We start from the raw sequence: 11,701 nt of genomic DNA, 5'->3' as shown, positions 1-11,701 counted from the left end.
CAATTAGATCAATTCAAATGGAGTTTTGTTAGCATACCTAACTTCGAGAACCAATAAATATTATAGTAGGTATTTTGTATGGTGAAAATATATAGTAAAAACGCCTTAGGGAATCAAACGGCTTTAGCTTAAAAATAGATAAGAAACTCGTGTCAATATCGATTTGCATTTTATTCGATCACTTGACATACTATTAAATAAATAAAAATAAAAGAAAAAGAAAAAAGATATCAAAGTACTTATGTCACATTAGTTTGTCAGTGTCAAAACGAAAATAGAAAAAAAAGTAGTTGGATAATTAGGGAGTATTTGACGACGTGCGAGAAACGTGGCCAAAGAAACAAAGATTAACGCTTTCGGTTTTACGTGTAATTTGTTGTCGATAATGTCGGCAAATGGATACAAAATTGCACCTTATACAGAAGAGTTGGCGCGAAACATTCTTAGCGTCATGTTGATGGCGGTCTTTTGTAACACAAAAATAAAAATAAAATGAAAAAGAGAGAAAAGAAAGAAAGAGAGATTGTTTCATAGTTTGCCAACTCATTAAGTCGGTCACTTTTCCGTTACCAAAAATTTCGAAACACACACACACACACACACAAATAAAATAAATGAAAAACAAAGAAGACAACAACGTTGGTGACGCGGGTGTCGGGTTGACTAAGACGTTCGAATTTGGTCACCGCCGCTCACTTATAATTAAACTTCAACCGGATTCAGAATTTTCAGTCCACAGACACGACCCTCGCGCAAACTACTTCGATCCGAGACTCTTTCAGGTTTTGACTAAAGCCACAAGAAGCAGGGAAGCAAATTCCATTTTAAGAAAGTTAAATCATATTTAAATAAGAAAGCACAATGGCCGGCAACGTTAACGATGGTTTAAGACGTCACTGGGAAAGACATTTTAAGAGTCTGGACAAAGACGGCAGCAACATGTTGACCGTAGAAGAACTTTCTAGAGGTTTGGCTGACCGTGGAGTGACAGTTTCATCCAACACTCTTAAGGTAAGACAAACTGATAATATTATAATTATCATTTCACGATTATATATATATATATATATATATATATATATATATATAAGGTCTAAGGTTCGAATGTTTCGGAGCCCTACGCCTCATCAGCGTAGCTTGACTGTTGGTAGGATTCGAACCTTAGACCTTATATTTTCAGTCCAACGCCTTAATCCATTCCGCTATGATGCCATAGACGATTTACTGCTTTGTTTTTATCGCTCATCTGTTTAAGTGGTTTTGTTTTTGATTTTTTTAAACGATATTAAGGTTAATGTCTCTCTCTCCTTCTTTCTCTCTCTCTCTCTATCTATCTCTCTCTCTCTCTCTATATATATATATACATATATACATATATATATATACATATATACATATATTTATATATTATATACATATATACATATATTTATATATTTACATATATACATATATTTATATATTTACATATATATATATATATATATATATATATATATATATATATATATATATATATATATATATATATATATATATGTAAAGTTTTTATAATATGTATTTATGGAATTATGGATCCGTTTGTTGAACAGGATTCATGTACACTTTATCTTTTCTATTTATTTTAGCATTGTTGCATAATATTGTACAGAAACCTGTGTCTAATTTACACCGCTGACATCGGGTATGAGGTTATGTCTCTTTATTGATCCCATGTCCGAGTAAAAAATAATGTTGTATATAATGTTACGTTTGCGGTTTTTATATGATGTCAACTGCAAATAAACGCTGACTTGTACTTGATATTCATAGAATGACCTTTTACCCAAACATATTCGTACATTTGTTTGTGTGAACAGAATTGCATATAAAAACATAAATCAGATTAGCCGTTCAATCAACAGATGTAACAATTAGATAATCAATCTGCAAGATTATAAGAAAATAAATAAAGTGGTCGACCATAGTCGAGGATGACCGGAAGACGCCATTTTATTAGCTACTTAACTGGAGTGCAGTGGAAAGCTTCACTCCTTTCCCAAGATTATTCCACTTACACTTGATCTTTTATATTATAATGTTAAATGTTTCGAAAGTGGTCATCTTTATATCAATAGGATAGCGCGTGTGTTATTTATTTATTTATTTATTTTGTGTGTCACGCTTACATCCGAGTGACTGTCGTTTAATTATTATAAACTTCCATTTCTTGTAATAAATAATTTTATCAAGAAATTCTTCATAAGTTCTGGTTTCGGTTTCGATTATAGCTGGTGGCACTCCAGTAATCTATATTTTTTATAAATAATTTTATCAAGAGTTCTTCATAAGTTTTGGTTTCGGTTTCGATTAGAGCTGAAGGAACTCAAGTTATATATACAGGGTGGCCCAAAAGTATGTTTACAGTTATTTAAATATCGTTTCGTAGTAAAGAGTGAAAAAAAGTATGAAATATGAAGTACGGACGCCTCTGTGTAGCTTAATTGCCATACATTTGCTTTTTGGCAATTAAGCTACACAAAGGCGTCCGTACTTCATATTTCTTTCACACTTTACTACTAAACGGTATTTAAATAGCTGTAAGCCTACTTTTGGGCCACCCTATATATATATATATATATATATATATATATATATATATATATATATATATATATATATATATATATATATATATATATATACATACTAGCTGTACCCTGCCACGCGTTGCTGTGGCTCAATCTGGTGTAATAGAAAATTCTAATAAAAAGAGAAAATGCATGTTTCTTATATTCTTAGTACAGCAATCCACTCCAGAAAGTAAAATAAAAAAGGCGAAAATAAAAAAAAAAATGGTACTCTTGCAGAATTGGATCCTGATCCTCGGGATTACCGTCAATCATGGCTTGGGCTCGACCAACAATCAGTGGATAAAGCTGAACGTAGCAAAAATGTTGAAACGCTAAATTTTTTTTTTGTTTTCTATATACAAAAATGTGAGTTAGTAATTGATATTTGAGAGATTGGGAGGGGGGTTACTATACACAGATTCGAAAAAGTTGTCCAAAAACAAATAAATAAAAGCAAAGGTAAGGTAAGTTACGTTTCTACTTAACTGAATAATTGTTTAATGCTTTTAGGTAATGTAAAATGTTTAATCGGCTCGAAAAACAGAAATGGTTGCAGACTCTGTTGAATACGTTAAGTTTGGGAAAGTAAGTTGAAAACTAAAAACTATAAAATACAGTGTCAAAACCCCACCGAATATATTTTACCATGACATAGGCTGACATAATTGGTGGGTTTGTGACAGTATTTTGTATAGTTTTTTTAGTTTTAACTCACTTTCTCAAACTTAACGTAATCAACAGTGTCCGCCACCATTTGTATCTTTCAAATACACCGATAAACACTGTTTTTCGAGCCGACTAAACGTTACATTAAATGAAAAGGGTTTGTATTACTAAACACAGATACAAAGAAGTTGTCAAAAAATAAATATATAACAAATAAATTTTATGAAACGCAAGAAAAGTAAATGTTCTACCTAACTGGATAACATTGTAGTATTTCTACGCAATGTATAATGTTTAATCGGTTCAAAAACATGCTGTGTTTATCGGTATATTTGAAAAATACAAATGGCGGCAGACTGTATCGAACACGTTAAGTTTGGGGAAATTTTGCAAAAATGAGTTTAAACTAAAAAACTATACAAAATACTGTTAGGAACTCACTCAATTTATGTTACTGTGACGTAGGCTGACATATAATCAGTGATTTTAAACTTTTGCTCGATACAGATGACGACTTTTAATATATATATATATATATATATATATATATATATATATATATATATATATATATATATAATACGCAGAGAAATACTACATCCTCCGGTCCATTCATGACCCAAAAATAAAATGTTTAAATGTGAGGAGTGAAGCTTTGAAAAGTTGCATACATAGAAGGAAGGGGCTCCTAATAAATTGGATCAATGAAAAGAACAACACTTAGATGTTGTTTATATATATATATATATATATATAAGGAAAAAAATTGTAAATACATAAATAATTAGTCGGTAAACTTGGATTTTAATCGCAATTATATTATAGATTTTTAATCAATGTAATATAAAATATAATTAAATTTTTTTTTTTTTTTTTTTTTTTTTTTTTTTTATAAATGTAATTTATAATCTATTTCGAATTTAAAACTATAGAAAAATATAATAATGTTAATAAACTAGGGAAATCACTTAGGATAGATAAATACTCACTTCTCCAAACCTTGAAAGATTTGGGTTTTTTAAAAATAATTTTTAAACGTATTTCGAAATTTTTAAACGTGATTCGATATAATTAAAAATATATTTTTAAAACTTTAAACGTATTTTTGGAAATTTTAAATGTAATTCGATATAATTAAACGAATTTTTAAGTTTTTAACCGATACCAATACAGATTTTAAAGGTTTTATACATAAGGAAAGAGATTTTAAAATTAAATGGGGTTCAAATTAAAATCGATTCATATAAAAAAACATTTTTTCGAAATTAGATCTTAAATTAAAATAATTCAAAGTTGAAAATTAGGTATTACATTATCCGATATATATATATATATATATATATATATATATATATATATATATATAGATAGATAGATAAAAAAAAAAAAAAAAAAAAAAAAAGGGGAGATTTGAACGTGGATTCGCGAGGTATATATACTTCACACTTCCGGTTATAAGATAGACGAATATTGGCTGAAGAGAGCTTGATAAGGATACCTTAAACGGGCCTTATTATCGGGCTTGAAACCGACGGTACCAATGACCTGTCTCAACTAACAACTTTCTGTACACAAAATATAAGTACGCTCTTAAAATTTGGATTTTCCTTTTAATTGAGCACTCTGCTGGAATTCTTTTTCCAAAAAAAAAACTAATCATATTCGCCCCCACCAGGAATTTACGGTAAATACCAATAGCCTAGTGGTTGAGCACCACAAAACAGGAAGTAAAGACCACCTTCTTTAAAAACAACCGGAGATGGAACAATATACCTTAAATTACTCCACTAAAAATATACCAACACCAAGTAACCAGCTGTATACAAGAATCCTACTAACGAAAATTGAAGATGTAATTCAGAGGATGAGATGGAAGGTTATAAACGAAACAAACATCCAAGAGAATGTGAAAAACAATTTTGGATTAAAATCTATAAAATACCCGAGTAAAGTGGAAGAATTAGAAAATTTTGAAAAAGATTTACTAGACATTATCGCTAAGCTTGAATTTAAACATAGATCAAATCAATTTCAAAAAACAATGACAGCTGATATCAAAAAAATAAAAAGAGAAAATGAGACGATTGTTTTCTCAGATAAAACGAAAAATTTATATAAAATGGAAAAGGAACAGAAAAAACAACTTGTACTAAACTCAATTACAGAAAAATACCAAGTAGCAAGAAAAGATACTTATAAATCTATTAACCAAGAGGCTACAGAAGTTGCTACAAAATTAGGTATAGAATACAGAGTAAATAGGTTAGCAAAGAAAAATGTGTTTATAACTTTAAAAGACCACAAGGAAAATTTTAATAATAAGCCAACCTGCAGGTTAATAAACCCGGCTAAAAGCGAAATCGGTCTAGCTAGCAAGTCTATAATTAGAGAAATAGTAAAAGAGATAAAAAGAAAATCAAATCTTAATTTGTGGGCAGATACTAGCGCGGTACTGGACTGGTTTAAAAACATAACTGAACCACACAAATGTAAGTTTACACAACTGGATATCGTCGATTTTTACCCTTCAATCACTAAGGAAATCCTAGAAAAATCGTTGATCTTCGCATCAAAATATAGAAAGATAAGTGAGCTCGATAAGGAAACAATCATGCAAGCTCGACAGACCCTTTTATTTTTTGACGATAAAACATGGGTCAAAAAATCAAACCCCGAAGACCCCTTTGACGTCGCGATGGGGGCGTATGACAGTGCAGATATCTGTGATCTGGTTGGACTTTTTCTACTGGAGACCATGAAATATAAATTCCCAGATCACTTTTTTGGATTATATAGAGATGATGGACTTTGCCTATCGCGTGACTACAATGGATGTGCACTAGACAGGCTTAGAAAAGACCTAACTGAATTTTTTAAGGAACTAGGCTTTAAAATAATAATACAAATTTAGATAGAGTAGATTTTTTAGATGCCACTCTAGATCTCGAGAAGAAAATACACAAACCCTTCCACAAACTAAATGAAAAACTCATGTATATAAATAAGGGTTCATGCCACCCACCCACAGTGTTTAAAAATATGGTAGCGAACATTAGCCAAAGGATTTCACGGCTTTCTTCGAACGCTGAAGTGTTCGAGAAAGCAGCACCATATTATAATGACGCACTGCATCAAAGTGGGTTCAAAGAAAACATAAAATTTCAACAAACCCAGAATAGAGAAAATATAAAACGAAAGAGGAAACGGAAAATAATCTGGTTATTACCTCCGTTTTCATTAAACACTAAAACTAGAGTAGGGCATTGTTTTCTTAGCCTTCTAGACAAACATTTTCCAAGAACACATAGACTACATAAACTTTTTAATAGAAACACGGTGAAAGTTAGTTACTCGACAGCTCCATCAATAAAGTCGATAATATCCAAAGAACCAAAAAAGATAGATAACGCAGGCTGCTCTTGCAGGACCAAAAATAGCTGTCCATTGGAGGGTAATTGTAAAGCTGAATCCCTTGTTTATGAGGCCACAGTAACGGAACAATCCACAAATATACCGGAAATATATATAGGTATGACAAAAGGCCAATTTAAACAAAGATATTATGCGCATATGAGCTCCTTTAGAGCTAAAACAAGGATGAATACAGCATTAGCTACCCGCGTGTGGGAGCTTAAAGAAAAAAATACACCCTTTTCCATAAAATGGAGAAAAATAGAGCATAGACCAGCATACGTCCCGGAATTAAGTCAATGCTTACTCTGTAACGCAGAGAAATACTACATCCTCCGGTCCATTCATGACCCAAAAATAAAATGTTTAAATGTGAGGAGTGAAGCTTTGAAAAGTTGCATACATAGAAGGAAGGGGCTCCTAATAAATTGGATCAATGAAAAGAACAACACTTAGATGTTGTTTATATATATATATATATAAAGGAAAAAAATTGTAAATACATAAATAATTAGTCGGTAAACTTGGATTTTAATCGCAATTATATTATAGATTTTTAATCAATGTAATATAAAATATAATTAAATTTTTTTTTTTTTTTTTTTTTTTTTTTATAAATGTAATTTATAATCTATTTCGAATTTAAAACTATAGAAAATATAATAATGTTAATAAACTAGGGAAATCACTTAGGATAGATAAATACTCACTTCCCCAAACCTTGAAAGATTTAGGTTTTTTAAAAATAATTTTTAAACGTATTTCGAAATTTTTAAACGTGATTCGATATAATTAAAAATATATTTTTAAAACTTTAAACGTATTTTTGGAAATTTTAAATGTAATTCGATATAATTAAACGAATTTTTAAGTTTTTAACCGATACCAATACAGATTTTAAAGGTTTTATACATAAGGAAAGAGATTTTAAAATTAAATGGGGTTCAAATTAAAATCGATTCATATAAAAAAACATTTTTTTCGAAATTAGATCTTAAATTAAAATAATTCAAAGTTGAAAATTAGGTATTACATTATCCAATATATATATATATATATATATATATATATATATATATATATATATAGATAGATAGATAGATAGATAGATAGATAAAAAAAAAAGGGGGGGGATTATACAAAACGAGATTTGAACGTGGATTCGCGAGGTATATATACTTCACACTTCCGGTTATAAGATAGACGAATATTGGCTGAAGAGAGCTTGATAAGGATACCTTAAACGGGCCTTATTATCGGGCTTGAAACCGACGGTACCAATGACCTGTCTCAACTAACAACTTTCTGTACACAAAATATATATATATATATATATATATATGTGTGTGTATGTGTGCAATCAGCATCAACCCTATTCAGGGTTTAACCGGCTTCCTCCAAAGGAGGAAGTTTCATGGGAGTATGAAATTCACAAGTGGTCCCCAGTCGCATGTATATCCCCGTTAGGGAAGATGACGACCTTAGGTTTTTGCAACTCTTGCAGGGAGGTGTCGACGTCCTCCTACATACAGCACCTGGACTTCCCAAATCGGTCACCCATTTTAGTAATGACCGGGCTCAACGTTGCTTAACTTTAGTGATCTGACGGGAACCGTTGTGTCAACTTAATTATGCTATATATATATATATATATATATATATATATATATATATATATATATATATATATATATATATATATATATATATATATATATATATATATATATATATATATATATATATATATATATATATATATATATATATATATATATATAAAAAGTTATCCCATCTAAACAAGAATTGCTCGATATGCAAGAGATAGAGCAAATAAATTAAAATTGTAAATCAATGAATTTCAAAAAACTCTCATTGAAATGAAATGAAGTGGTTTAGTTTCATATCAAAGAATTTTTATTATTCTAAGCAAAACAAAGAATGCTTTAGAAAATTAATCTCCTTAACCTATAGGGGTTCGATGTCTACCATCTCATCAGAGGAGAGAAAATATTAGCAAATAGTTATAAAGGTATGCACCCTATTTGCTAAAGTCAGTGAGACATGGAAAGTCAAAGTGAATATATATATATATATATATATATATATATATATATATATATACACGCGTGCACACACATATATATATATACAAATATTTTTAATAAGTTTTGGTTTCAGTTTCGATTCAAACTGATGCCCCAAAGTCATATGGATATATTTTTGGTATTTTTGAAATCGCAAGTGAAATTCATGCTAAAAACATTTATTATTCATGGATTTATTAAAAAACGAACAAACAAAAACAAACAAACAATTCTTCAAAATAAAGACCATTATTATCTACGATTTGTAAGTTTTCGGTTTTGAATAAAAAACACAATTGTTAGGTTTTGAATAAAAGAATTCGTAACTTCGTCGAATGACTGAGAGGTGATCGTGGCTAAGTGGTTAGCGATACGAACTGATGACCTTTGAGTACCATGTTTGAATCCAGCTTGTTCAACAGAAACATTTTCACTTAGGATGTTGGCAACCTTCATATGGTCCCTTTTTTAATTTCATCGAATGATTCAAATCTGCGACTCTTAATAAAGTCTTCCACTGATTGAAATAATCTAGTCAGCCGGAACAATGTTTGTTGAAAAAAAAAATGTTTTTTGAGAAACAATGTTTGTTTACAAATAATGTTTTTCGAGAAACAATGTTTGTTGAGGAACAATGTTTTTCGAGGAACAATATTTGTTGAGGAACAATGTTTGTTGAGAAGCAACAATATCTGTTAAGAAACAACGTTTCTCAACAGATATTCCCTGAATCCGCAAAGTTCCGAAAACGGCTCTAAAATTTTCTACAAGAACAAATTAGATGAGACAGTTCACCTTTGATTTCTTTTTTAATTTCATTAAACACGTAACAGACTTTATCTTCTGAGACAGTGTTCCTCAACTTTGAATCCTGGAAGCCGACGGTTTCAAAAAAGGTAAAAAAAAAGGTGTCCAGAGGTTCAGCAAGAACAAACGAAATAATCTTGTGCACTTTTGGCTTTTTTAAAATTAATTTCATATTCTAAATAAATACATATTACTAAAAACTTAACATTCTGTTATTATCATAGCATAATACAGACATCATAATACCTAATATGTAACATATCATCTTATTAAAATCATAAACATTCATTCGTGCTACCAGATCATGCTGTCCGAAAATATTGGTTTCCTGAAGCGAAATGCACCTAACATTGATGCTTTTTGTTTTTCTACTTCCTTTTGCAAAATTTAATTATGTTCTGCAAAACCAAAAACAAAAACAGCAACTCACCTTTTCCCCCTTTTCCTTCTTCTCATTTCCCCTTTCTCTTTCTATCTCCCCCACTTCCTGACTGTTTTCCTTACTTAAAATGTACCAAACATTAATACTGTAACCATTTTCCCCTCTCCTGTTGCCAAACTGATTCATGTTCTGCAGGGCAAGGAACAAAAACGATAAAATCCACTATAAAACAACCAAACCAAACACTACAAACTAGCTATTGAAGACACAAAAAGCTTAAAGAATAAAAACCTTTTACAAAATAACTGGATGCAACATGAATAATATTTCCAAAATAACTAGATTCGGCATTAAATAACCCGAAAAAGGTTGTTATGCCATAAAACAGCGCAACCAAACCAATCATTGGGAGTGATATAATTAGCCCGCCAGTATTTTCGGCTATTTTTAACAATAGCAAAAAAACAAAAACAAAAAAAAACAAAACCAAAAAAACAAAAAAGCGACGAAAAAATAAAATAAAATGAATACGCAAGTAATTGCTACCAAAGACAAAATAGATTACTCTTCTGCCAACCTTTGAGTTTTTAACTTATTTTAAAGTGTTCATTTACTTCAAAACAAAAGTAACTTCAAATTTGTTGAGATCGATCAAATAATGGCGGTTTCCTTACAGCCACAGCAACCTTTAATAATCGCTCAAAAATCGAAAATTAAACCAAGTATTGGTACAGACACCGTTACCAATTGTGCGAAAATGTAATTTTCTACGTATGATTTTGAGTCGCTGCTCATCAAGGCTGAATGGCCACACACGGCCAAAAGTTGATGGTTTGTGCCAGGTAGATGGTGAGACAAACTCCTCGAGGATTGCAGATTATAGATCTGTGTTGAAACTGATTACTTACTGGGACGACTCAACAAGAATTTGTAAACATTGGACTTTAAAACGATCATGATTAGTCACTTGAGAAGCAGCCTCATGGTATTGCGTTTCACAGATGAACAGTTTTTTATGGAAGTTTCGTTTAGTTTTCAGTACACTAAGGAAGAAAGAACTATTTATAATTGTTGTAGGTAGACGTGGTTTTGCTGTGAATGTTTTTCTGGGGGGGAATCAGAGATTGGAGCTCAGTCGAGCACTTACCATGGATAATAACGATAGACCAAGGAAAGACGAGCAACGTCTTTCCGCGAGAAAGAGGCTGCGGAGAAGAGAAGTGGACATTTTCCACTGGATTCAGAAGTCGATTTTCTGTATCCTGTCCACGTAGGAGATACGGGAGTATAGCTAGGTTTTGAAAATATACGACAATAAGATTACACAGAAAGAATTTTCTGTTTCATTGTTGCGATCACTTGTCAGGCATGAGCTAATGCCTGATGAGTCCTCACGAGAATTAAATGCGGAAAATTCTGAGTAACTTAATTGCTATATATATATATATATATATATATATATATATATATATATATATATTATTAACTTTATATATATATATATATATTACTAACTTTATATATATATGTATATATATATATATATATATATTAGATAAATAAATATATAGAGAAATATATATATAAAATAAATATTGGGTAAATAAAGTAGTAGTAGTAGCATAATAATAATAATAATAATAATAATAATAATAATAATAATAATAATTTCGTTGTAGAATTAAAACAATTTCAGAACATTTTAATTTTAATGTTGAATAAAACCTGTCTAGTTT

At 30.4% G+C, this 11,701-nt stretch overlaps 1 protein-coding gene across 1 annotated transcript in view; it reads left to right on the top strand.

Moving 5' to 3' along the window:
- Positions 1 to 375: 375 nt before the first annotated feature.
- LOC145291605 (16 kDa calcium-binding protein-like) overlaps positions 376 to 11,701 on the top strand; it is a 59,813-nt gene continuing 48,487 nt past the window's right edge. The window contains exon 1 of the mRNA XM_080137682.1: positions 376 to 1,011. Coding sequence (XP_079993808.1) covers positions 862 to 1,011 — 150 coding nt within the window. The 5' untranslated portion in view covers positions 376 to 861. The remainder of the gene's footprint in view (positions 1,012 to 11,701) is intronic.

This window comes from Euprymna scolopes, chromosome 12, assembly GCF_053919585.1.
Source record: "Euprymna scolopes isolate OS-2025 chromosome 12, ASM5391958v1, whole genome shotgun sequence".
NCBI classification, from domain to species: domain Eukaryota; kingdom Metazoa; phylum Mollusca; class Cephalopoda; order Sepiida; family Sepiolidae; genus Euprymna; species Euprymna scolopes.
The sequence above is the reverse complement of the archived record's forward strand: the minus strand, read 5'-3'. Positions and strand labels throughout refer to the sequence as shown.